Source organism: Saccopteryx bilineata, chromosome 2 (genome assembly GCF_036850765.1).
Source record: "Saccopteryx bilineata isolate mSacBil1 chromosome 2, mSacBil1_pri_phased_curated, whole genome shotgun sequence".
NCBI classification, from domain to species: domain Eukaryota; kingdom Metazoa; phylum Chordata; class Mammalia; order Chiroptera; family Emballonuridae; genus Saccopteryx; species Saccopteryx bilineata.
The window spans coordinates 322,010,798-322,036,671 of NC_089491.1; the positions used below are offsets into that span (position 1 = coordinate 322,010,798).

Here is a 25,874-nt window from a genome sequence, read left to right on the forward strand (position 1 = left end):
GCACATAGGAGAAGCGTCCATCTGTTTCTTTACCTTTTCTCTTCTTTCTCTCTATCTCTCTCTTCCCCTCCCACAGCCAGAGCTCCATTGGACCAAGGTGGCCCAGATGCTGAGGATGGCTCCATGGCCTTCGACTCAGACACTAGAATGGCTCCAGTTGCAATGGAGCAATGGCCCAGGTGGGCAGAGCATCACCCCATAGTGGGCATGCCAGGTGGATCCCAGTCAGGTGCATGTGAGAGTCTGTATCCCTGACTTTCTGTTTCTCACTTCAGAAAAATACACACAAAAAAAACAACAACAACCAAAAAAACTCAGTCATATAAATGGTGCCTCACAGGCATGACAACATCTGAAGATACTCCGTTAAGCTTCAAAATCCAATCTTAAGTCTCATGAGCTTTCTGCATGTAAGTGTGCCCTGGCATTGGGGGGTTAGCTCTACCTCTTATACAAAATCTCTTTTAACTGACTTTTACCTAACCAAATTTAGGATTAACTAATGTTCTCTATCCTCTCTGTTGGTACCCAATGATTGTTGTCAGAAAAAAGTAGATAAAAGAGGTCACTAGACTACCTTCTGATACACTCAGGTACTTTTGTGATCCTGTGGTAGCACATACATAATGAGAGGTGGTTAAACTCTAGCTCATTGTATTTATTATTATGAAAATATCATGAAATATAAGTACACTAAAAAATACAATATTAATGCAAAATAAGAAAACATTTGTAAATAGTTATTGTTCTTAGGGAAATTATTTTTAAAAGCTTTGAAATAGTTAAAATTTTAGTAAATGTAGTTCATTCAAAATTTGCTGCAACAAATTAATGTATAAACATTTCAAAAATCCATCTATACTTGGGTGGTCTAAGTTTTTGTTTTATTTTAAATAAATTAAAATATATATATTTTTAGTGCAGTTTTTGTAAGAAATAAAAGTTGAAACATATTCAAATAAAAAAGCCTTGAACTTACATCAAATAATTGGTAAATAAATGTACATTTATATTTCAGTGTTAAAAATTTTTATCAGGAAAATGGTTATTCTCTGTACTAATAGAAAGAGTTGTGTGCTTAGAGACTTGAGGCATAATTGGCAGAGCCTAGACTAAGACTGACATCTTCAGACTTCCCACCTGGAGCTCTTTGTGCCATTCCATTCCAGATGCCCAAGAGAATAAATGTTACAGTCTTTCTATTACAAATTACTGAATTGTCTGAATGAATTCAACATTTGGTTGTAGAGAAAGAGTATTTTCTTTATTAATTTAGTGAGAGGAGGGGAGGCAAAGACAGACTCTCACATGTGCCTCGCCCAGAATCCACCTAGCAAGCCCACTAGGGGGCAATGCTCTGCCATCTGGGGCCCTTGCTCCACTGCTCAACATCCGGAACTATTTTTTAGCACCCGAGGCAGAGGCCATGGAGCCATCGTCAGCACCCTGGGCCAACTCACTCCAATTGAGCCATGGCTGCAGGATAGGAGGAGAAGAGAGAGAGAGATAAGTGAGAGATGGAGGGGTGGAAAAGCAGATGGGTGTTTCTCCTTTGTGCCCTAACTGGAAATTGAACTCAGGACATCCATAGGCTGGGCCAAGACTCTACCAACAAGCCAGCCAGCCAGGGACTAAGACTATTCCTGAATTCCACAAATATAACTTTTTCAAACATCATTGTTTCTGAATAATAAGAAATTACCAGTATTTAGAGAGTCCAGTTCTTGGTTTAAATAAAACATTTTTCAAGTCATTTTCAATACTGTAGATCATGTTTTTATGTTTTTTTTGAGAAACATTCAACATTCTAAACTGATACTTCAACTAATCAACTATTTGTTAAAATTTACTATCTTAAACAACTTGTTTAACTGACTTTTTATGTGTATGATACCAAAGCTTTGGCTAAAATTCATTATCGTATTTATTGATCAACATCAGTCATCATGTTTACAATCTTATTTTTAAAATTAATGTATCTAGAATATTAGAAGCTCTGAAAATTCAACAATTAAATTTTCATGTATACATAAATCTTACATTGGAATAATTGTTATAATCCATAAATTGGGTGTAAAAGTGTCATTGATAGTGACACTACCATTAAAGTTGTCAATATTAGTGCCATACAGAAAGACCCACTATAAACTGACGAGAATAACTTACCTATTTACTACAACTCAAATGAATAACTGTTAATAACAACCTTGATGCTTAATGACTACCAGTCTTGAATAGATATTTTAAAAATAGACCAGAAATAGCCCTACCTTTACCTCATCTCCTGGTCATTAGCCCTCCTCTCTCCCTCTTTCCTCCCATCCATCGTGGGGAGTATTAAAACCATAATATTATTATAGAAATGATTGTTGAACTCACGGATCATTGGACTTTGGAATAAGAGTGCCCAGTTCCTTGATTCGGTAATTAATGTTATATCTTCTTCTTCTTTCAACTATTTAAAAAAAAGTATTTATTGTTCTTGTTAAAGCACAATTCACTTTTGAATAGCTGTAAACTTTCTTAATAATTTTTAAAAAATAACAAAAATTTCCATTTAGTCAAAAGAGTAGTTCTCAAAAATAAAATTAAAATTAAAATATATTTAATAATTTAACAAAACAATATTAAAATTATGATCCTACTATTTATAATGCTTTAAAAATATTTCCTCCCAATAACATGTTTGTCATTTTTTGAAATGCTATACTTACCCATAGTGAAATATATATACCCTTTTAATCATTATTTCTCACATATATATTTTGTCAGTGCATAAGGATTATACTCTTTGAGGTCTGCACCATACTTACCTCTTCTTTTATATTTCCCTTAAGGCCTAAATCAAAGTTTGCCACATAGGTGTGTGTGCCCAACTAGACTATGACCTCCTCAATGGCAGAAACCATTCCTTCCTCATTTCTGTATCCCTAGAGGGCTTGGGATATACGAGGAGCTAAATAAATGTATGTTGCCCTGGACAGACAGCTTGATTGGTTAGAACATCTTTCTGAAGCACAGAAGTTGACAGTTCAGTTCCCAGTCAGGGCACACAGACCATCTGCTTCTCCTCCCCTCCCTTTTCTCTCCATCTTCCCTTCCCACAACCAGTGGCTAGATTGGGTCCAGCATGGCCCTGGGCACTAAGATAGCTCCATTAGGTGCATGCAGGAGTCTGCCTCACTATCTCCTTCCTCTCACCTAATCAATCAATCAACCTATCAAGTTATGTCAATTAGACTAAAGTATATTTTTTAATTTAAAATTTTTTGATAATCTATAGAGCAGTGATTTTTGAACTTAGGTGTGCATCATGTATACCTGGAATGACTGTTAAAGTAGATTTGTACCCCACATGTAAAGATTCTGATTTTAGTATATCTAGGTTCAACTCAAGAATTTGCATTTATGACAAGCTTCCAAGTGATATTGTGTGGGTGGAGTGAAAAGCACATTCCTAGCAGCTGTGGCTGATGCAATGCTGTGAGAATACTCCAGCTCCCAGAAGCCTCCTGGGCATACCCAGGAAGGAAGCTCGCTCACTATAAGAAAGTGACTTAGCGCCAACCATGCAGCTCCCTGATCTTTTCAGCCATTGGCTATGAAGGACACGCTGTAACACCCTATAGGCTGGACCTGTGTATATTAGCTAGCTTACTTCCTGAATAAAGTGGATCTACGTCACTGAACCTGGTCCCCGGAATTGGGTCTTTGTATCTCCGTCGTCCTCACCCCCGGCAGGACTTGTCCACAATGCTGATGCTGTTTGTCTAGGGCCCACACTTTCAGAACTACTGATAAAGGTTCTTATTCTACATTTTCATAAATTTACTGCTTATGAACATTTAGTGCACAAAAAACATGTTCCATAAACATTCAATATACAAATAAGTAGAATTTCCTCTATTGTCTCTGAAAGCAGTCATAGAATACAGAGTAGTTTTATAGTCTAGTGTATCAAGAATCATAACATATGAGTATATATATATATATATATATATATATATTTAAAGATATGATTTTTAAAGCTTCCTAGGCAATTGAAGAAAGAAAAAGATCATGAAGAAAAGAAAATCATATATCAAAAATATTGAAAAATCCTTAAATAATGCATTTGTGAGAATTAAGATTCACTACCAGAAACAAGAAAAGTCATCAAAGACTACCCATTGTCTTGGTGAAACTACTCTACAAAGCAATTTACTATGAATGAATTTGACCTTCAGGAATAATACATTGAAATTCATCTGAGCCCTGGCCGGTTGGCTCAGCGGTAGAGCGTCGGCCTAGCGTGCGGAGGACCCGGGTTCGATTCCCGGCCAGGGCACACAGGAGAAGCGCCCATTTGCTTCTCCACCCCTCCGCCGCGCTTTCCTCTCTGTCTCTCTCTTCCTCTCCCGCAGCCAAGGCTCCATTGGAGCAAAGATGGCCTGGGCGCTGGGCATGGCTCTGTGGCCTCTGCCTCAGGCGCTAGAGTGGCTCTGGTCGCAACATGGCGACGCCCAGGATGGGCAGAGCATCGCCCCCTGGTGGGCAGTGCGTCGCCCCTGGTGGTCGTGCCGGGTGGATCCCGGTCGGGCGCATGCGGGAGTCTGTCTGACTGTCTCTCCCCGTTTCCAGCTTCAGAAAAATGAAAAAGAAAAAAAAAAAAAAAAGAAAGAAATTCATCTGAAATTAGAATATAACTCATTCTTGAGAAAGTTTATTTTCCCTATTTATCAATCCTATTTTTCCTGTTAAGGGATTCAGAAAATGACACTGCATTAAAAAAAAAATTGAAAAGAAAATAAACAAAGGTAAAACTAACAGAAGTATATATGTATATATCACAGTAAGAATTTATTAATAATTCTATATTCACACATACTTCTATATTATAGACAGACTTTTAAATATCATATAAAATTAAGAACAGCTATGAAGGATGTTCACAATTTTATTTCAAAATAGGGGATTGTTTTAGTCATATTATATTTCTTCAATATCTATTATTAAAATGCACTTTAAGCAAAATATCAGAAGTTTCTATTCCACTCTTCTTAGATTGTGTTTGATACATGTTTAATGGCTAATTATAATGAGAATTTTCACACTCGTGTTAATTATTTTTAAAGGAGTCAATTAAAAAAATTACTGATATTTCATGCCATGTGTGGTTTTACCCTTTCCAAAGTTTTTGACATAATCATTCTTGCCGTTGGACCCAGGGAACAGTGGACCCATTGCAGACTCCATACTTAAGATGAACTACTATTGCCTCTTATCACACCCATGCCCACTGAGCAAGGCAGACACAAAGCAAAGTGAACCCCTTCTAAACTATATGTTGGGTACTTTGCATGAAAAATATTCTCCCAAATACTCTGAGCCCACCTCCACAGACTGTTCAGGACCTTTCCCAGGTCTACCTTCCTGATGGAGGAACAAAACACCAGTGTGCTCATCTCTAGGCCCAAGATGTAGACAAGAGGCAGTTGTTTGCAGAGACATGTATGGAGCTTGCATTTACTGGATGAGGTGCACTGGCAACATAGAATGGAATATGGGCCGCAGAGATGAGTAAGTTAGGCTATCATTGTCCCATGACATTCCCACTCAGAACTCTGAGGATCTGAGAATTCTAAATTAAGGACTGGACCTGGCCTTCCAGTCCTTAAAAAAGATAAAGCATACTTTTACTTAGTTTAGCATTTTCTAGCATATATTTAGACATCTGGTAAATGGGATTTCATCTATCTTCTTGCCACAAGCTTCACAAATTTTAAGTGTTGTCTTAGATTCATCATATTTAAATGTGATATTATTATTTTTTAACTTTGATATCTCCAAAAAGCAAAAAGTAAGGGAATCCAGATTAGAACACACTTCAATAATGGACACACCGGCGCCTATTTTATTTTATATAAATGACCTGTTGTTTAATCTGCAGACATAGAAGGGAAAGAAAGAAGCAAGAAGAGTAATAATGAGCAGGCTACAACTAAGAGAGAATCTCATAGTTCCTCAATGTATTACTTCCTTCTATGAATAATTAGCTTTTCCTACTCATGTTCTACTTGTCTCATAATCTGGACTAAAGCTTATCTGCTCTACCACTAAAGGCAAATAGAATCATATCATGTCCCTTTCCACAATTCCCCTAAGGACTGTTATAACCTGTGCCAGCTCTGTCCTCAGGGTCACATAGTCAGCCAACTGTGATTACTCTGTGACGTAGGCTGGTGCATATGAGCAAAAAGATGCAGGTTTCACAGGTGCATGTAAGATCAATTTTAGCTAATCACGTTTAAGGAAATTCCTGGTTTGGTTTAGTGTTAACATTTTTACCTATTTTTATTTAATTTTATTCTTTTTAAATTTTTGATTTGGCTCCCAGAACAAAAAGGCTTCACACTCAATTAGCAAAGTTCACTTGAGATAGTTAAGCACTTGAGGCACGACCAAACACTATCAAGCTCAACATTGCTGGTAACAGCTTCCTTTGTCTGTATTTCTTCATCCCATGTGACCTGTTATCAGATTAAATTTGACCACTAGAAAGGTATCAGAGACATTTTTTTTGCAGAGATAAACTTCAGCAATCCAACATAAGCAATACCTTTCAGATAACTTATCATTGGGAGGAAAAAAGTCAGTTGACAGAAATACAAACCTGGAGTTATGTTTCTTGCTATTTAAATAGTGTAGACTTTCTAAAGTCACAAACTATTTAAACCTTTGAGCAGTGGTAGGATTCAAATAAATTAATAACTGTTTCTTTGCTATATTGACAATTTTAAGTATAAAAAACTGATATACTGAAAGGTCATTTATTATTTCATACATTTAATTCTTAACGAAGAACAATAAGAGGTACATGAAACTAGATTACATTATAAGAAAGAGTTTTAAAATATTAATGAAAAATTATTAAATAATACCTGACGAAAAAACAATAAAACTGTTCTTTGAGCTATTTCCATATTGTTTCTTGATTGGTGTCCTCACTTGCAATTTTTTTCAACTAATGAACATGACTATTGGGGCTTAGAATATGCTGTTGCACAGATGAACATCAAAAAAAGAGTAAGGAATGTAAATGTGTAATTTCCAGATTGGGCAGTTGCACAGGCACCCACCTTACAGAGAGCCCTGATTATAAGTGCCATTTTAACAACTGGTTTGCCAAACTCAACAAGAAATTAGGTATGGGTTCTGTTGAGCCAGTGCAAACCAGCTAAATCCTACCACTGCCTTTGAGTCAACGAGCCACAGCAGAGTTCAAATGCAACTAAGTAAACTCATCTCCATTGCACACAGCTTTCCTGAGAGAGACTGATCAAGGAGAGAATTTGAGATGTTTCACTTCAAAAAAGTGTGTGGCGTTTCTGAGAGTTCACATGGTTTAAATTCCCCTAATAGCTCAACTATTAAATGTGGTCTTCTGACCTGAAAACACTTATGCTGTGAAAATGAATGACCACACAGTTTAACCTCCATGCATTTTCCTTGCATTACTTTTGTTTAGGAAAAAAAAATGAAAATATACTCACTGAGGTTATGGTTGTCCTTTTTTTGTCTTTCTTTTGCCAAAACTCGAGTATCAGTTTCTGATAAAAAAGAATACAATTAAAACAATTCTTAGTTCTACTTTATACCCTTTCAATCAACATAACTCAAGAATGCTCAGTGAAAATACAATGTTACTCTCTCCAAATGATATAATATTTTCATGCAAGTATTTAGAAATTTGAAGCACAGTACTCTTTAGTAAAAGGCAATGGCAAACCCTTTAGGCTTTGAGTAATAAAACCTGGATTTGTGTTCTGGCTTTCCATTTAATAGCATGTAATCTATCAGCTAAATTCTCCATGTTTCAGGCTCTTCATCTGTAAAATTGGTACAATATTATAATGATTAAGAGAGGTAGCGTGCACAGCAAATATTAAACTGCTCAATCATTATTATTTTCAGAACTTTAAGATTATTCACTATTATTTGAACTTAAATTTCTACAACCTACATTTTCATAAATAATTATGATTTCTACATTCTAGGAGTTGGAAATAAGAACATTTCTCAGATATTACTATCAAACAATTCCACACTTCCAGTGAATGACACTTTATACACTATGTGGTTGTAAGCATCTATGATAACCTTCAACATGGCCCACAATGATTCTCATTTGTAACATTCATACACTTGGTAATTTCCTCTCATATTGAGTAGGGTTCACCTGTGAAGCCAATAGAATACTGTGGAAATGACAGTGTGGCTTCCAAGACTGGGTCATAAAAGATATTTTCAGCTATCAGTTTTGTGTGTTTTGGATCACAAGTTGTCATGTCATGCTGATACATAGACAGTCCTTTGGAAGTTCACACGGTAAAGTACCAAGGTCACTTGCCAACAGCAGGACTAACTTGTAAGATTGGTGAGTGAACCGACTTGGAACACATCCTCCAGCCCATCAAGTGTCAAACGTTTATATTTCCAGCAAACATCTTGACTATAGCCTTATGAGATACTCTGGTTAGAACCAATTATCTAATTATCACCCTTGGATTTTTGACCCATAGAGATTATATGAGATAGTAAGTATTTATTATTTCAAGCTGTTAAGCTTCAGGGTAATTTGTTATACAGCAATAGATAAATAATACAATGTTCTTTGAATTATTCTAGTTTTAAAAATAGGTAATATAGGAATATATTTATTTACATTTGTTCATTTTAAACTATATTCATTAATTTTAGTCTAAATTATTTGAATGCATAAATATTTGTGAGTTATTGATTAGGCTTCTAGAATGGACATAATACATTTTCTAAAAAGGTTAACATTAACTGTGTAAAAATTATTAAAAGGACAATGTTTGGCCTCTAACATAAAATGATGTTACAGAAATTGTAACTGAATTTTGTTTTATTCTTATGGAGGAACTAACACTGGGTTTATAAGTCAAGACATCCTTTCTTGTTTCATCTCTTTCTCTACTTAGCTCTATGACTTTACGAAAATAATTCCTCTGACCCTGGATTTTCTCACCTCTAAACTGAGGGATATTAATAGTACCCATATAATACCTTTGAGTTGTAACATTCATTCTTATGCAGTTGGTTGAAAAAGGGAAAAAGCAGCATTACCTATAATTTCTCTTTTCATTGATAGACTCCTTGGGCAGGAAGCATTTGTAAGGCCCATATTAACCGATGAAATTCCCTGCTCAGCACTATACGCATCCAAAATATTGCCGGATAACTTAAAAAGAGAAAGGAAAAATAAAGATAAATTAAACCTTCTGTGGACATTGATATATTTAGTTGTATATTTTAATTTTCCACATAATTTATAATATATATTTTAATTTTAAATATGGGTGAGTCTGCACTGATTTTTTTTAAGTCACTATAGGATACTTGTGGAAACGTTGAAAAAATTATTTGTACTTAAGGAAAAAAACACTCATGAAGGAAAATTCTGACTAATATTTAAGAAGTTATAAAAACTGTGATCTAGCACATTATCTGCTTATAAGTGAATAAGATTAAAAATATCATTTGGAAAAAAGTCAATGTACATATTAGCAAAGCTGGAAAGTTCATTGCATATCATATATTTTGGAAGGCTTTTTAATGTATCGGTGTTACTAGCAAATCACAGTCAAAAAATGTTCATTAAGTGAGAAACTTTCTTTCCTCCCTGGAAGGCATACTTTTCCTCATTGTACACTTAACGTTCTATGTTATTACAAATATTTCAGCTGATAACAAAAAATAGTCAAACTGCTTTTGCCTCTAGTAGACATAGGGTACATCTAAATATAGCGACACTGCAATTCTTAAAGTTGGGAACAATTTTTCAGAAAGCTAAGATATTTTATACAAAATTCAAAATTGTACCAATTATTTAAAATGTGATTATTGATTTAATCTCTCAAGAAAATTAACTTTAAATAATATTCATAATTTAAGTTAATATTAATTATTCCAGAGCAAGCTACATTTAAAATTTATGACTTGAACTTCTGAAATATTTTCATTCTAAGTATCCTTATTTCATTTCTGGGCGATAATCCAGGAACTGATTAAGTAGTAAGTTTTTTTAGAGACCAGAAATACAAATAATGAAACAAACTTATAGCAGATTATTATGGAGACTAACTCCTTATTTCAATTTTTGTAAAACTAAAACTCAAACGGGAAATTTTTGATACTTATAAAATTAGATGAAGTAAATGTGAAACAAGGACACCTAAAGATCAAAATTAATTTCTGAATAATAATCCATTAAATTATAAAATTATATATATGATAAATATTATATATTTCTCAGGGAAAAATTTTAAAAATACAGTGGAAATCAGGCTAATCTATAAATGCATGTATATGTTGATAGAGACATTATAGACTACATATGGTATTCTGATGTATATTTTCAAGCATTAGTTCTGTTTATTATTTATTCTATTAAGACTATCTTTATTTTACATAAACTCATTATTATAAAATGTATTTCCAATTCATGGCACTTGGAAAGGAACTACTTAAGTAAGGAATTTCTTCCTTCTCAATTTTCTCATCTGAAAAATACAAAGTTGATCATATAGATGATGAGTGTTATGATCAGAACAATACAATCAAGAAGAAATTTTAACCACAGATATTTCCAAAGCACATGAGCCTTTTAGTCATATTTGTAAAACTAAACATTTTCCAAGACCTTCTTTGAAAACCCTAAGTTGGCTGTAAACTGAGGCATCACCATCCTAAATTGAGTATTTCTACTATGCCTTGGAAAAATATAATAGTGGGGCCAGAAAAAAAGATAGAGTATGAGGGGAAGGAAGGAAAAAAGAACTAGGTAAAGTGTACTTGCTCTGAAAAGCTTGACTTCAGGTAGATTTCAATGTAGCTGTGGCAAATTGCAGAAATATTTAAGAAGAAAAGAGCCATACTACATATACACTGCAACAATTAAATGATAGATTTCTAATATAGTGTTTTGCTGGGTCCATATTACCTGGTCAAAAAATATTCAATATTTTGCCTGAGAAATGAGTCTGGCATTCTGATAATGAATCTAATCCTGCTTAATCATAGTTACATTACATCTTCTACTGATCTTGGTTATCGTCTAATTTAGGTAGTAAAAGCACAATTATACTGTATATACTACTCTATTTCATATAAAAAGCTAATTATTTTTTGAATATCATTAGACAATTTGTTTCAATTTCAAAGTATAATAATACACTGTAAAATCTAAAGTGCCTTTCTCCATTAAAAGATGTAAGAGTACATACACTGTTAGTGAAAATTTAGAGATTACATATACATTTGAAAGGGCTTAGAAAACAAAATTATAGCTAGTTTTCTCAAAGGGGTAATTCACTAATGTAATAAGGTGTGTTTTATTTTATAAATTAGTTAGCAAATGGATAGATATTTTATGAAGAAATATTTATTATTCTGGTTAAAAAACCAAATTGCTTTTTTTTAGGAAAGCAAAACCTTTGACATGACAATAGAAAAACATACTATAATTAAGAACAAACTCACAACCTTTAAAGACATATAATAAAGAATTTATTATAAAATATTTTCAACAACGGAGAGCATGTTCTTCAAGACAATACTTCTTACTATTAAAAAAAAACAGTAATTGATAGTGGTTCCTGTTGTCTAAGATTCTCCACCTTAGATATTATTCATATTTTCACTACTGTGATCATGTACGTTGAAAACAATGAGGATCTGACCTTCTCACATATACCTAGGTTCAAAGTAGCCAATTTTCATCAAAGAAAATGAAATCACAAGTCAAAACATCAAAACATTTGAGTAAAATGACTACATCAAAAGTAAAACAAAATGGAGCGAATAAACATGTTAGAAATAACATCAAAAATAAAAATAGCCTAACAAGGTGGTGGTGCAGTGGTTAGAGCATCGGACTGGGATGCAGAGGACCCAGGTTCAAGACCCTGAGGTCGCCAGTTTGAGCGTGGGCTCATCTGGGATAAGCAAGGCTCACCAGCTTGAGCCCAAGGTCGCTGGTTTGAACAAGGAGTCACTCGGTCTGCTGTAGCCCCCCCATCAAGGCACATATGAGACAGCAATCAATGAACAACTAAGGTGTCACAACAAAAAACTAATGATTGATGCTTTTCATCTCTCTTGATTCCTGTCTGTTTCTATCTATCCCTCTCTCTGACTCTCTCTCTGTCTCTGAAATAAATAAATAAATAAATAAATAAATAAATAAATGATCACATGAGATCCACTACTTAAAATGGACACTGATATTCTTAAAGAAATAAAGATATATGTTAAAATTTATAATATGAAATAAAACAATTAAACATATTTTTTTCAAAATGATCAAGAGAAATAAAACATGAAAATATAATACTTAAAATATAAATCTATAAAAATAAAAAGATAGCATAATGGATATATACTGAAAAAAGAATAAAAAGTTAGTAAACTGCAAAACCAGATGCAAATCCTCTCAGAAAGATGAAGAAATGGAATAAGAACTAGAATATATACAAGTAAATAAAATCAGTACACAAGATATAATTATTATAACTAAAATACAGATATTAGCAGTCTCTGAGGGAGAAAAATAAAATTGGAAGGAAAAATATTTTAAGAAATAATAGAGATATATTTCTGAGAATTAACATTAAATAAAGACCTAACATATTTTTTCAATTTTATTTTTTATTTTATTTTGATTCAAAAATCAAAGGGCTTAAGAATAATAATAATAATAATAATAATAATAAGAAGAAGAAGAAGAAGAAGGAGGAGGAGAGGAGAAGGAGAAGAGGAAGAAGAAAAAGAAGAAGAAGATAGGGAAAATCTACTCCCACCATATTATGTTAAAATTTAAGAATACACAATGATAAAAAAAATCTAAAATACTAAATAGAACAAGAGAAGATTATGTCCAAAGCAACAAGAATCTGATTAACATAAGATTATTCAAAAGCAAAATAAGATTAAAGAAAAATTTAATCTGTCCTTTTTAAAAGTTGAAAGTAAACAACTTAAAGGTTTATATCTAGCTCAAATGTCATTCACATATTAAGCTATGATAAAAATATTCTTAGAATCATAAAATACTTAAGAATGTTTATCCAAAGTATTAATGTTGAAAAATGTTGGAAGAAGTACTAAAATAGAAGATATTAAAAGGATATGTTTCAAAAATATGAAATAAAATGACCAACTATCTTGATACAATGGTCTAAAAAAAGATGAGAAGAATCAAGGTCAAAGATAACATGAAATATATAATTATATACATCAGTCTATATAATATCATTATGATTGAAGTGAAGCTGCAAGAAAAATAGCAGGAAAAAATGTACTAAGAAGAAATATTAAAATATAGGAAACAAATAATAAAGATGAAACAGGTAATATTTCATCTATAATAATAATCAATGTAAACAGGTCCAACTCCTCAGCTAAAAAGTTGACAGTCTGGTTAAGAACACAGTATGAATATACATCTAGCTTGCAGCACATGCACCTACATACAGGACAAACAAAGGCTAAACGTTAAAGGATGGAACTAAGAATATCTAGCAAAAGATAATCACACAAAAAACTTATGTAGTTATTAATATCAGGGAAAATAGGTTTTCAAATTAAAAAAAAATGATTAAGGGTAGAGAAATTCATTTTATAATGATAAAGAATTAAATTGTCCAAAACAGCATAGCAATTGTAGACTATATGCCCCTAATAAAGTAACCTCAAAATATATGAAACAAAATGGTTTAAATTACAAGGAGAAATTAATAAACCAATAAACATAGTGGGAGATTTTAACATTTCTCCTAATTTTTGAGAAGTCAAGCAGTCTGAAACAATGTTACCTAATATTTGTACAATAACACTAAAATCTTGGCCTAATAGACAAGTTTATGGATATAAATACAAAAATTAGAGAATATGCAATTTTCTTACATATATATGGGACATATACAAATATTGGTTATGAACTTAGCAGAAAGAAACCTTCAAGACATTTTTATAATCCCTAATTTCTAAATTATTTGAAAATTTTTAAATATCTCAAGGGTAAAGAAAAATGCTGTATTAAAAAAATAAATAAATGCTTGAATTTAAAAATAATAAAAGATAGTATTTAAAACATCCATAAAGAAAATTCTGGATTTTCCAAAACATGCTTTAAAGGAGATAGATACCCTTAAATAATATGAGGAAAAAAAATAAAAGTTTGAATTTGACAAATTAAATATCTTCAAGAAGCTAGGTAAACAAACATAAAAGCTCAACAAAAGTAGAACAGATAATAAAATAAGAGCATAAATCAGTAGGGAAAAGACAATCTGAGTAGATCCATAAGCCAAAGATTTTTTTTTTAATTAACAAGCTTGGCATGCTTCTGGCAAGACTGATTTTAAAAAAGAAATAATAAATAAATAGCATTTTAAGTGAAAGAAGGACATAACTAGAATACAAGTTAAAATTTAAAAGACTTTTTTTTCTCCCCTTTGATCAAGAACAAGGATGCCTGCCTTCACTTCTATTCAGCATAGAAATGGAAGTTCTAGCCAGAGAAATTAGGCAAGAAAAAGAAACAAAAGTTATCCAAATTGGAAAAGAATAAGTAAAATGATATTTGTTCACAAATGACATTATCTTATATTTAGAAAACCCTGAGATAACAGACACATGTATGCACACTCACACACAGCCAATGAAGCTAATAAATGCATTCAGCAAAATTGCTAGATATAAAAACAACATTCAATGGTAGGTTATATCTTTATACACTAACAATGAACAATTTAAAAAGAAAATTAAAAAACCAATTTCATTTACAATACTATAAAAAAGATAAAATATTTAGTAATACATTTCCCCAAGAAGGCAAAAGACTTGTATACTGAAAACTAAAAATTATTGCTAAAAGAAATTAAAGAAAACAAATAAATGGAAAGATACCCTATATTAATTGATAAGAAAACTTAATATCATTAAGATGACAATAGTACCTAAAGTGATATACAGATTAAATTCAGTCTCTATTAAAAATACTAACAGCGGTTATTGCAAAAATAGAGAAACCCATATTAATACTAAAATACGTATGGAATCTCAAGGGCCATTAAATAGAAAAGCAATCTAGAAAAAAACAAAGTTAAAAACTTTGGGCTTCTAAATTGTAATAGTTAAAACATAGCAACTGTAATCAAATCACTGTGGCATATAGACAGCCATATAGACCAGGGGTAGTCAACCTTTTTATACCTACCACCCACTTTCGTATCTCTGTTAGTAGTAAAATTTTATAACCGCCCACCGGTTCCACAGTAATGGTGATTTATAAAGTAGGGAAGTAAAAAAAAATTCTTTATAATTTTTTTTTGTATTTTTCTGAAGCTGGAAACGGGAGGCAGTCAGCAGACTCCTGTATGCGCCCTACCCGGGTTCCACCCGGCACACCCACCAGGGGGCGATGTTCCACCCATCATGGGCATCGCTCTGCTGCATCCAGAGCCATTCTAGTGCCTGAGGCAGAAGCCATGGAGCCATCCCCAGCGCCCAGGCCATCTTTGCTTCAATGGAGCCTTGGCTGCGGGACGGGAAGAGAGAGACAGAGAAGAAGGAGAGAGAGGGGCGTGGAGAAACAGATGGGCGCTTCTCCTGTGTGCCCCGGCCGGGAATCGAACCCGGGACTTCTGCACACCAGGCCGATGCTCTACCACTGAGCCAACCGGCCAGGGCCTCTTTATAAAATTTATAAAGCAGAGTTACAGCAAGTTAAAGCATATAATAATAATTACTTACCAAGTACCTTATGTTGGATTTTTGCTAAGTTTGGCAGAATAAATCTTTATAAAATAACTTACTATAGTTAAATCTATCTTTTTATTTATACTTTGATTGCTCCGCTACTGCCCACCATGAAATCTGAATGCCCACTAGTGGGTGGTAAGGACCAAGTTGACTACCACTCAATAGATCAACGAAGTTGAAAGAGGAGCCTGGAAATCAACTCTCGATATACAAAGGTGCAAAGACCACTCAATGGGAAAAGAACAGTCTTTTAAACAATCATAATTGGAAAAACTAGATATTTCTGGGCAAAAGAACAAAGTTATTTCCTTATCTTACACAATATACAAAAATTAACTTCAAAAATAGTTCAAAGACCTAAGATAAGAACTAAAACAATGAAATTCCTTTTAAAAAAAGAGGAGATAATCATAAGATTGGATTTAGCGTTTATTTTTTGGATTTGATACCAAAATCACAGGCAACCAAAAACATAATTAAAATGGACATCAAAATTTACAACATTCTATATCAGAAAAGCCTTTCTAGAGAGTGAAAAAGACAACCTATAGAATGGGAGCAACTGTTCACTAATCATATTTCTAGTTGATTAATATTCAAACTATTAATATATAATTTCCTACAATTCAATGAGAATAACTTATTTTTTTTTAAAAAAAGGCAAAGGACTCAAATAGACATTTCTTAAAGAAAGATATGCAAAGGGCAAATACACACATGATAGGATGCTCAATGGCATTAGTCATTAGGAAATATAAATGAAACCACAATGAGACACTATTTCACATTTCTCATTAAGATGACTTATCAAAAGAAAAGAAAATAACAATTGTTGGTAATGATGTGGAGAAACTGGAACCCTGGAGCATTGCTGCTGAGAGAGTAGAATGATGTAGTCATTGTGGAAAACAGTATGATTCCACATTCAACATAGTGTTTCAAAACATTCAACATAGTGTTACCATATGACTTCCAATTTCATCTCTAGGTATATACCAAATAGAAGTAGAAGCAGAGACCTGAACAGATATGTACACACCGATGTTTGTACCCACATTGTTCACAGTTGCCAAAAGGAGGTGGAAACAATGTAAATATTCATTATTAGATGAACAAATAAACGTATTGTGAATATACATTTAATGAAATAGTATAAAGCCTTAAACAGAAATAAAATCCTGATACAAGCTACAAGATAAATGAACCTTTAAAACATTATGCTAAGTGAAATAGGCCAGACAGAAAAACAAACAAACAAATGTTATATGATTCCACTCAGAAAACATACCTAATTAGGAAAATTTATACAGACAGTAAGTAGAAAGAAGCTACAGGGGCTGGGGGAAATAGATTACTATTGTTCAGATAGATGCACTTTCTGTCCAGGATGATGAAAAGACTGGAAAGAGATAGTGGTGATGGTTGTACTAAATTGTGAAATCTACTTAATGCCAATGATCAGCACACTTCAAAGTATGATATATATATATATATATATATATATATATATAGGCAAATATATGATATATATATATGATATATATATAATGGCAAATGTTATATACATCTTTGCAGTGCTGGGATTAAAATAATTTAACAACTGGATCTTTGCCTTAATGACCATTTTAAGTATAAAAACAATATACCAAAAGGTAGTTTATTATTTTATGTGCTTACTACTTAAATAAGAACAATAAAAGAGGTATTCCAGCTTTCATGGTGGGCAGTAGTGGAACAACCAAAGTATAAATAAAAAGGTAGATTTAACTATAGTAACTTGTTTTATAAAGATTTATTCTGCCAAACAGCAAAAATCCAACATAAGGTATTTGGTAAGTAATTATTATTATATGCTTTAACTTGCTGTAACTCTGTTTTATAAATTTTATAAAGAAAAGTTACTTCCCTACTTTATAAATCACCATTACTGTGGAACCAGTGGGCTGTTAGAAAATTTTACTAGATTATGTTATAAGTTTTTAAATATTAACAAAAAATATTAAATAATACCTGACAAATAAACAATAGAACTGTTCTTTAAGATATTTCCTTAGTGCTTCTTGATTGGCATCCTTACATGCAATTTTTTTCACCTATGGACAGAATGGACATTACTGCAGGCACTTAGAATATGTTGTTGTGCAGGTAAAATGCTAAAGAGGAGTAAGGAATGTAAATGTGTGATTTCCTCGTTGGGCGGCTGCCCAGGCACCCACCTTAGAGGGAACCCTGATTACAGTGTCATTTTATCAGCCGGTTAGCCAATCTCAACAAAAAATTAGATCTGAGTTCTGCCGAACAGGTGCGAACCGGCTGAATCCTACCACTGCATCTTTGTCACAGTTGAAAAGGTAATAACAGATATTAACTACAATAATTTGCCAATGTTTGTGAATGCTTAAACAACATGCATAAATTTTTTGAAAAATATTTAGTGGAATGGACAAGAGAAATAATAATAGTTCGAACACTCTTTTAGTCAAAGAGTGTTTAATATCTGAAGATATTAAAATTAATTTTAAACATATTGCGTAAAAAAATTGGGGGCATATGGTTTTATGGACAAAAGTGTTACATTTTCAAGAAAAATATTATCGTAATTTTGCACAGACAATAGAAACAAGAGGAAATATGCCCAATTCATTGAGACTTAAACCATTATGAAGAAGAAAAATTATAGGCCTTTTTCTATCATGCCTATAAATTTAAATAAAATTTCATTAGCAATATGAATCCAAGAAAATTTAACAAGATGACTCGCTAATATATAGTCAAGTGGGGTTTCCCATAAATACCATTTGTGATGTTAAAAAAGAAAAAGAAATCACTGGTGATCTCGCTAGATTCAGAAAATGTATCTGATAAAATCAACCCCATTTATGTTAAAACTCTGAGTTTTTGAGAAGATAATTTTCCATAATCCTAGAGAAATATAGCTTTGCCTATGTTTAAAATTAGTGTTTCCATATGAGAAAATATAATCTATGTTCAAAATTACTGTAGAAACATGTAAGTAAACTATACAAATGTTGACATATTCATTTACTCTTCTGAAGCCAAACATAGTAACGAACAACATAAGTACGTAATCTGATCTAAATTCCAGATGTTTTCTGACTGTTTTGGCCTCTTTCTTCTCTATATACTATCTCTGATCTATCATCCAGTTATGACATTTTTCTTTTACATAATTTATCAGTTTAAATTTTCTTCTCTATTTTTATGTCTCAAGATCTTCAGGGTTTGAAGCCTAAATTATATCCCTTTATCTAGTGTCCCTCATTTTCCTCAATTAATGCCCCACTGCCCTTCTCAGACCAACTTTTTTTAAAAAAAATACAACTTCCTCTGATTCCTTATTATACCAGATCTAAAATATAAAATAGCTCTCCTTTATCTCTTATATTAAGCTCAATCTCATTTATCTAATTGCAAAATCATATTAAATGTACCTACATCACCTAGTCAACATTATTGACCACTATTCTCAAGTTTTGAAAGGTTTCTTTTCATCACGTGTACATGCCATAAGCCATGGCTTCTAACAACAGATTTCAGACTTCAGTGGGAGGAAGGGGTGGGGGTAAAAATGTTGCCATGAGAAATCTATTATTTCATACATAGTAAAAAATTTTAAAGAATAAAATGTTCCTAACCAGGCCGTGTTGCAGTGGATAGAGTGTCTGTCTGGGATGCGGAGGACCCAGGTTTGAAACCCCTAGGTCGCGGGCTTAAGCTCAGGCTCATCTGGTTTGAGCAAGGCTCACCAGCTTGAGCCCAAGGTCACTGGCTTGAGCAAGGGGTTACTCAGTCTGCTGTAGCCCCCAGTCAAGGCACATATGAGAAAGCAATCAATGAACAACTAAGGTGCTACAACAAAAAATTGATGCTTCTCATCTCTTTCCCTTCCTGTCTGGCTCTATCTGTCCCTCTCTCTGTCTCTGTCACACACACAAAAAAAGAATAAAATGTAAGCATTATAATAACATAAATACTGTTATAGATACTTGAGTGCTTATTTTATGTCAGCTATTAAGCTAAGAATGTTTTACAATAACTAATAACATCTCTAGTAATCTATATACCAACTCTGTGAGGTATAATAATTCCTATCTTAAATGTAAAATAATTAAAACTCTGAAATAAAAATATCTCAAGATGATACAATTGGTTTAATATGGCACCAGGGACTTAAACCTTCATGCCCGACACAAGGGCTGGATTCTTTACTACTGACCCCATGTTGTGTGCTCACTCCCCCAAGTCAAGTCACTGTCTGTCACATTTATCCCCCCATATCCTCCTCCATCTCCCTGCCCTCAGTAAGCACCACACTGTTGTTTGAGTCCGTGAGTTTCTCTCTCAGTCTCTCTTTTTCTCCTTTTTTGCTCAATCTCTTTATTCTTTCATTCCAGATAAATTTTTAAATACAAATAGTAAAAAGAAAATAAAAACCTTGAACCCTCACATATGTATATGTGTCATATCTATACATCTATACTTATATATAAATATTAATGTATATAATATACATATATTTTATATATGAGTTTTATGGGAAACTGAAATATAAATATTTAGGTTGATTGGATTCTCTAATTTGCTTTTCCGTGAAGACATTCATAGTGAACCTGAAATGGTTAAAATGAACATAAGACTATAAAATAAAATAACTATAGACACAAAAAAATAAATAAAAGGAAAGAAAGAAAAATAAAAAGAAACTTCTGGCATGAAGAGGGAACAGTGTTAAGGAGCTTATACCACACAGTGTATGCGTACTTGAAAAACTGGCATTTAAAGATTATTTTCTGTTCTTTTAGGTATTTATTTATTTAAATGTATTAAACTAGATTTTTTTTTGTTTTAAGACACACACAATTGATCTCCCTCTACCTTTATTTGCTAAAGTAGAGCTATAAAGTTTGAATGACAAATATTGAACAGAGAATTCCCAGTGAGTTATTCTTATTATTTTTGTTTTATTCTGAGTGAATAAAAATAATGTGTTGGGCAGAAGTAGGTGATCTCTTGTCCTTGGCTGGCTTATAACTCAAGTAGAAAAGATAAAATACAAAACAAAGATTGGTAACTTATAAGTACTTTTACATCATATACTTTTTATGCATATAATCTATTTAGTACTAAATTAATAAGAAAGTTATTAATTTAATGTAAATACTGTAAGAAATAATGAGTGAAACTTTCACTTTTTGATAAAATAGTTACAATAAAATATGATTTTATTTGTAACAATATTTTTTACTAAATAAACTATAAAAAAAGCTTACTGCATTCTAAGCACTAAAAACTATTTTGTCAGTAAAGGAGCTTATTAATACAGTGTTTTATATATTACACACTTCAAAGATCAATTTCTACATTTCTATTTCATTGAATATTAGTTTACAAAATTTAATTTCAGTATTTAAGGTGGTTTTATCTCCAAACATTGAAAGGATGTTAAAATTCACTTGCTCACCAGTTTTAACTTTGAAGTGTCTATAACCTTCACAATAGCAATGGTTTTCTCTTTCTCCTTCATCATTTTCTTTTCCTGAATCTTGCGAATTGTAACCAGGAGAGCTGAGCAGAAATGTCTACACTAAGGTGAACTTTGGTTCTTCCTTGGACTTTAAGACTAATCTGGTCTAGATTGTGATTGAGAAAAGCTTGCTTGTTGATGTTATGCAGTCCTTTCAAGTTCCAACCAAGCACCAGGGGTTGTTAATATTTACTCAGTCCTCATCTCTGGAATGATCTGAAACTATAACAGTCTATTGAGATAGCCAAATGCCACCAGCATTTACAGACACCTGATTGAAAAGTACCTATATACAATAGAAGAAAGTGAGTTACTATGAACAATCATATCACTGGAAAGAAGGGGTGAAACCAGACCAATGGGTGGAAATTATAGGAAAACATATTTAAACTCAGAGGATAAACAATCACTCAGCTAGAGTGTGGCAGGGGATTAGATCAGTCTAATATCCTTACAATACTAAGATTCTAAAGTTCTACGGAGTAGCTTCACTCTGAAACTGCAAGCACAGAATAGTAGGTGGGATTGTTGCATTTGGAATCACATACAGAATTGGATTCAAACCCCTTCTCTGCCCTTCACTGACTGTATGAACTTGAGTGAGCTGCTCAAATTCTCTAAGCCTCTTTCCTCGTTTGTAAACTGATAATAATTAATGATAGTCTCTACCTTATAAGTTTTGGTGATCAAATGCAATTTTTAACAAAAATTTTTTTAGCACAAGCCTTGTCACATAACAAGTTTTTCAAGGCATAATAGCTATTATCATTGTTGTTATCTTTGTTGCTGCTGCTTTTATATATTATAAAATTCCCAAACAATAATGTATAATGGGAACAATTTTTTTAGTATCTTGCATGAATTTTATAGTATGTATTTAATATGCATTTGCTTAACACCTGTTATGTGCTAGGCACTGTTCTGCATGCTGAAAATAAAAATAAAACAAAATAATGAATGGGTCATTGTTTTAGGTGCCAGAAACAGCAGTAAACAAGACAGACAAATCACTATTTTCAAGGAGTTTACATTCTAGGATGGGAGTACACAATACATAGATAAATAAAATAATAAGAAAGATAATTTCTGTTACTCATATCATAAATGTCTGAAAAAATTCAAATGAGGTATTGATTTAGGAAGTGATGAGATGGTCCTTTTTTGCTAGGGTGATTGTGGAAGGACTCTCTGATAAGGTGGTAGGGACTAAAGATCTGAAATATGGAAAAGCTTCCATGCAAAGATCTAGAACAAAAGTATTCCAAGCCAAAAAAGGAAGTTCGATGATCCTAAGATGATAATATGTTGTCATGTTCAAGGAGCAGGAAGAAGGCTATGAAGGCCAAAACCCAAAGTTAAAGGGAAGTGTTGAGTGTGAGACAGTGTCTGGATTATATTTTGAGGATTTCAAGAAGTTAACAGAATATTAAGCAAAAAGCAACAGGATCTGATTTTTGCTTTGTAAACATAATTTTGATGGCTGTGTGAAGAACAGATATAAGAGGCAAGAAGTAGCAAGGAAGTTAAGTTCAAATTTGTTTCTGAAATTCAAGTTAGGCATCATGTTTTAATAGAGGAGCTTATAAGACTGAAATTCAGAAAATTGTGGATGCTGTTTAGAAGGGCATACTGATAAATGTGGAGGAGTGTGAGGAAGAGAGAGCAGAGAAAAATGACTTTGGGAGAAGCATTCAAAATGAGCAATGCAGTGAATTTTATCCATTCGCTGCATAGGTGAAGATGTTGAATATGATGAGGAATCAGTGTCACTAGGGTTGGGGTTTTTCTAAGAGAGTAAAATGAAGGAAACTGAAAGCATGATAAGAGATTTTGCATGCGAATTGGTTATAGTGCTTGACCAAAGTCTCTAGGCAGGTTAAAGAAGAAAGTTTCAACATGTTGGCAGTGGGAAGTAATAGCTATTGAAAGCCATGACAGAGTTGATTGATATGGAGTCTGCACAGCTTGAACAATTGGTGAAGTACGAATACTAGAAAAGATGAAATGTAATGGCCAAAAAGTGTAAAATAAAAATGGTATGGGATAGAGAAATTGCTTTTAGTGAGATCCGGGATATCATCATGTGACCAGATGACAAAATAGGGAAGAGAAAAATACCATTCTCACTACGGTGACGGAGAAACTGAAAGGTTAGAATATTGACCTAAGCACAACTCATTTTCTTAAATGTTTCTTGCTCTTTGACTCTTTTCAATCTGGTTTACACAGTTGTGGCAGCGAGAACTGATTGACAGGTGGCTAACTCTGCTGATCACATGGAAATTGAGAGGTAACTCCGCTTACTTACTGAATCTAGTCACTAATCTACTAAATTCATTTCTGGGATATATCAGTCTGTGAAAACCTTTGGCTATTTCATTCAGCTGAGATTAATATGAAGAACCATCACATGTAATCCAAGCTATAAGTCAGCAGCTTCCAAATTTCCCACCAACAGAAGTTATAATATGATTCTTAGTTAAGCCCATGTGCAGTGTTCTGGGATACATCTTAGCTAAGTGACATTCCAGGTTTCTTGGATAGGCCACACAGCAAAGGACCCATAAAGTGTTCTAGGAAAACATTCAATAGATTGTCCGCACAGAGACTTTGCATATTTCTATGAGAACCAGAGAAAATATACCTTGAAAACTGCCTGTCAAAAATTAGGTGAAAAATGAATAATAATAACTATTAGTAAATATTCTTACTTTTGTAGCTTGCCATAATAGACAGCTATTGTCCAGGCTCACTAGAATTTGTTCACATTTATTTTGCTAACAACCCCTGTTCTCCTGGTTCTCACTCAGTCTAGGCCATGTGTTGTGTGGAGCTGCTCAGTACACAACTCTAGGGATGCCCAAGAGCCAGAGAAGTTGGACTACGTGCAGATAGGGGACAAAAGTTGCTCCACTAAGAATTATCCAAGGAATTTAACTGAACTGGTAAAAGAAGTTGTCCTTCTCTTTGGTTGCATACCTAATTGAATGTATCCAGTAGGATGCATTAGGTTATCATAATCAGAAAATTTTGGCACAATTAGCTAACAAAATAAAGAAAATATATATATATATAGTGTAAAATCCATAGGTAAAAAAATTTCCAGGGTTACACAAGCAGCATTTCTTCACATTTTTCTTTGCTTTTCTTCTCCATTTGTTAATGTTTGTCCTCAATTTTCCTTCTGGGCAATAAATGGCTAAGTCACATTATCCTACAACATCATCAAAAGTCAAAAAGCTTTTTTTCCCCCTTGGGAAAAAAAGAACTGAAGAGAACTTGCCAGAAAACCCCAGAAACCTGCTCAAAATGCCGGAATTGTTGCACAAGCTTATTCTTACAGCAATCTCTGGCAAGGAAAATTGAGTCACCAGAATTGACTTACATTATTAATCACAAACTCCCTTTTCTTGTGAAAGAGTGGACGTCTGAGGGTGGGAGGAACTGCTTTGCAAGGAAGAACTGTGTGCGTAGCTAGCAATAAGCTATGATAGTGTCATAGCCTCAGTGGCTTAGAATAAAGCCAGCACAGAAGAAAACAAAGGTGGAGTTATGGAGGGATGCCCACATACATCTTTTAGAAATATTTAAATGATACAACTCAACAAATTCTTTTCATGCTTAAGCCCCATAGAGCCAGGTTCTGCCATCTGCGGCTAACAGTGCACTGGTTAATATGCTTCAACATTCCTCTGAACCTAGCTGGTTTTCATGTTTTTCCACATGAACTATAAAAATTCTTCAGGGTCTCATCTCTACTTTTATTTATAATCCAGTCTACCCTTATAATCTTAACCATCTTTCATAAAGCATCATCTTTTCATAAAGCACTTCCCCCAAAATATCTCAATTTAGGATAGTTTCGTATTCACTTGAACTCAAGAGCTACTATCTGACTAGCATTTAAAATACACACATGTAGTCAACTAAGAGCTTATATAAAACAGTCTTGGTGCTAAATAGTTTAATTATTCTCGTAATAAGAAGAAAGAAGCAAAGGGAAGTCAGGTCACTTGCACAATGACTAGATTAGAACCGGTTTTAACACCAAGATCTACACCTTTTCCTCCCTGCCTCTCAGCTGTGCCTCACAGCACTGCCCACTGTCATGTGGTCTCTTGACAGGTCAATTGTGTCTCATGCACCTTTTCACTTTCTGTGGTGCAAATATTAAGTTTTTATATAATAAATATTTGGTTAATTGAACTGCTTGGTTTGATATGTAGATCTAAAAATTATCAGTTGCCACTGATCGGATAACAGTAGATGCTTAATTATACAAATACAGATAGACCGCTATTTTCTAACTTTAAAAAAATACATTCTGTTATCAAAAGCAAATCCCCAACAGTCACTGCCACCAATTGGTACTAAGCCATTCTAAGCAGTCTCTGGAAAGCAAGGCAATTGACAAAGAGAATGCTTCAATATATAGCTTCAATGGAGTAATACCACATACGAGGAAGAGAAGATTGCAGGAGATTAATATCATGTCCTCAAA

The 25,874-nt window shown here is 33.3% G+C and overlaps 1 protein-coding gene across 4 annotated transcripts in view; it reads right to left on the bottom strand.

Moving 5' to 3' along the window:
- The window catches only part of TFEC (transcription factor EC), an 81,335-nt gene that overhangs the window by 8,594 nt on the left and 46,867 nt on the right, over positions 1-25,874 (bottom strand). For 3 of the 4 annotated variants that reach the window (XM_066255241.1, XM_066255240.1, XM_066255242.1), the window contains 3 exons: positions 9,130-9,244; positions 7,533-7,589; positions 2,380-2,455 (listed from right to left, as the gene is read on the bottom strand). In XM_066255241.1, coding sequence (XP_066111338.1) covers positions 2,380-2,455; positions 7,533-7,589; positions 9,130-9,244 — 248 coding nt within the window. Of the gene's footprint in view, positions 1-2,379; positions 2,456-7,532; positions 7,590-9,129; positions 9,245-21,310; positions 21,417-25,874 lie in introns of those variants that run through there. The other variant, XM_066255243.1, reaches the window with a different exon arrangement.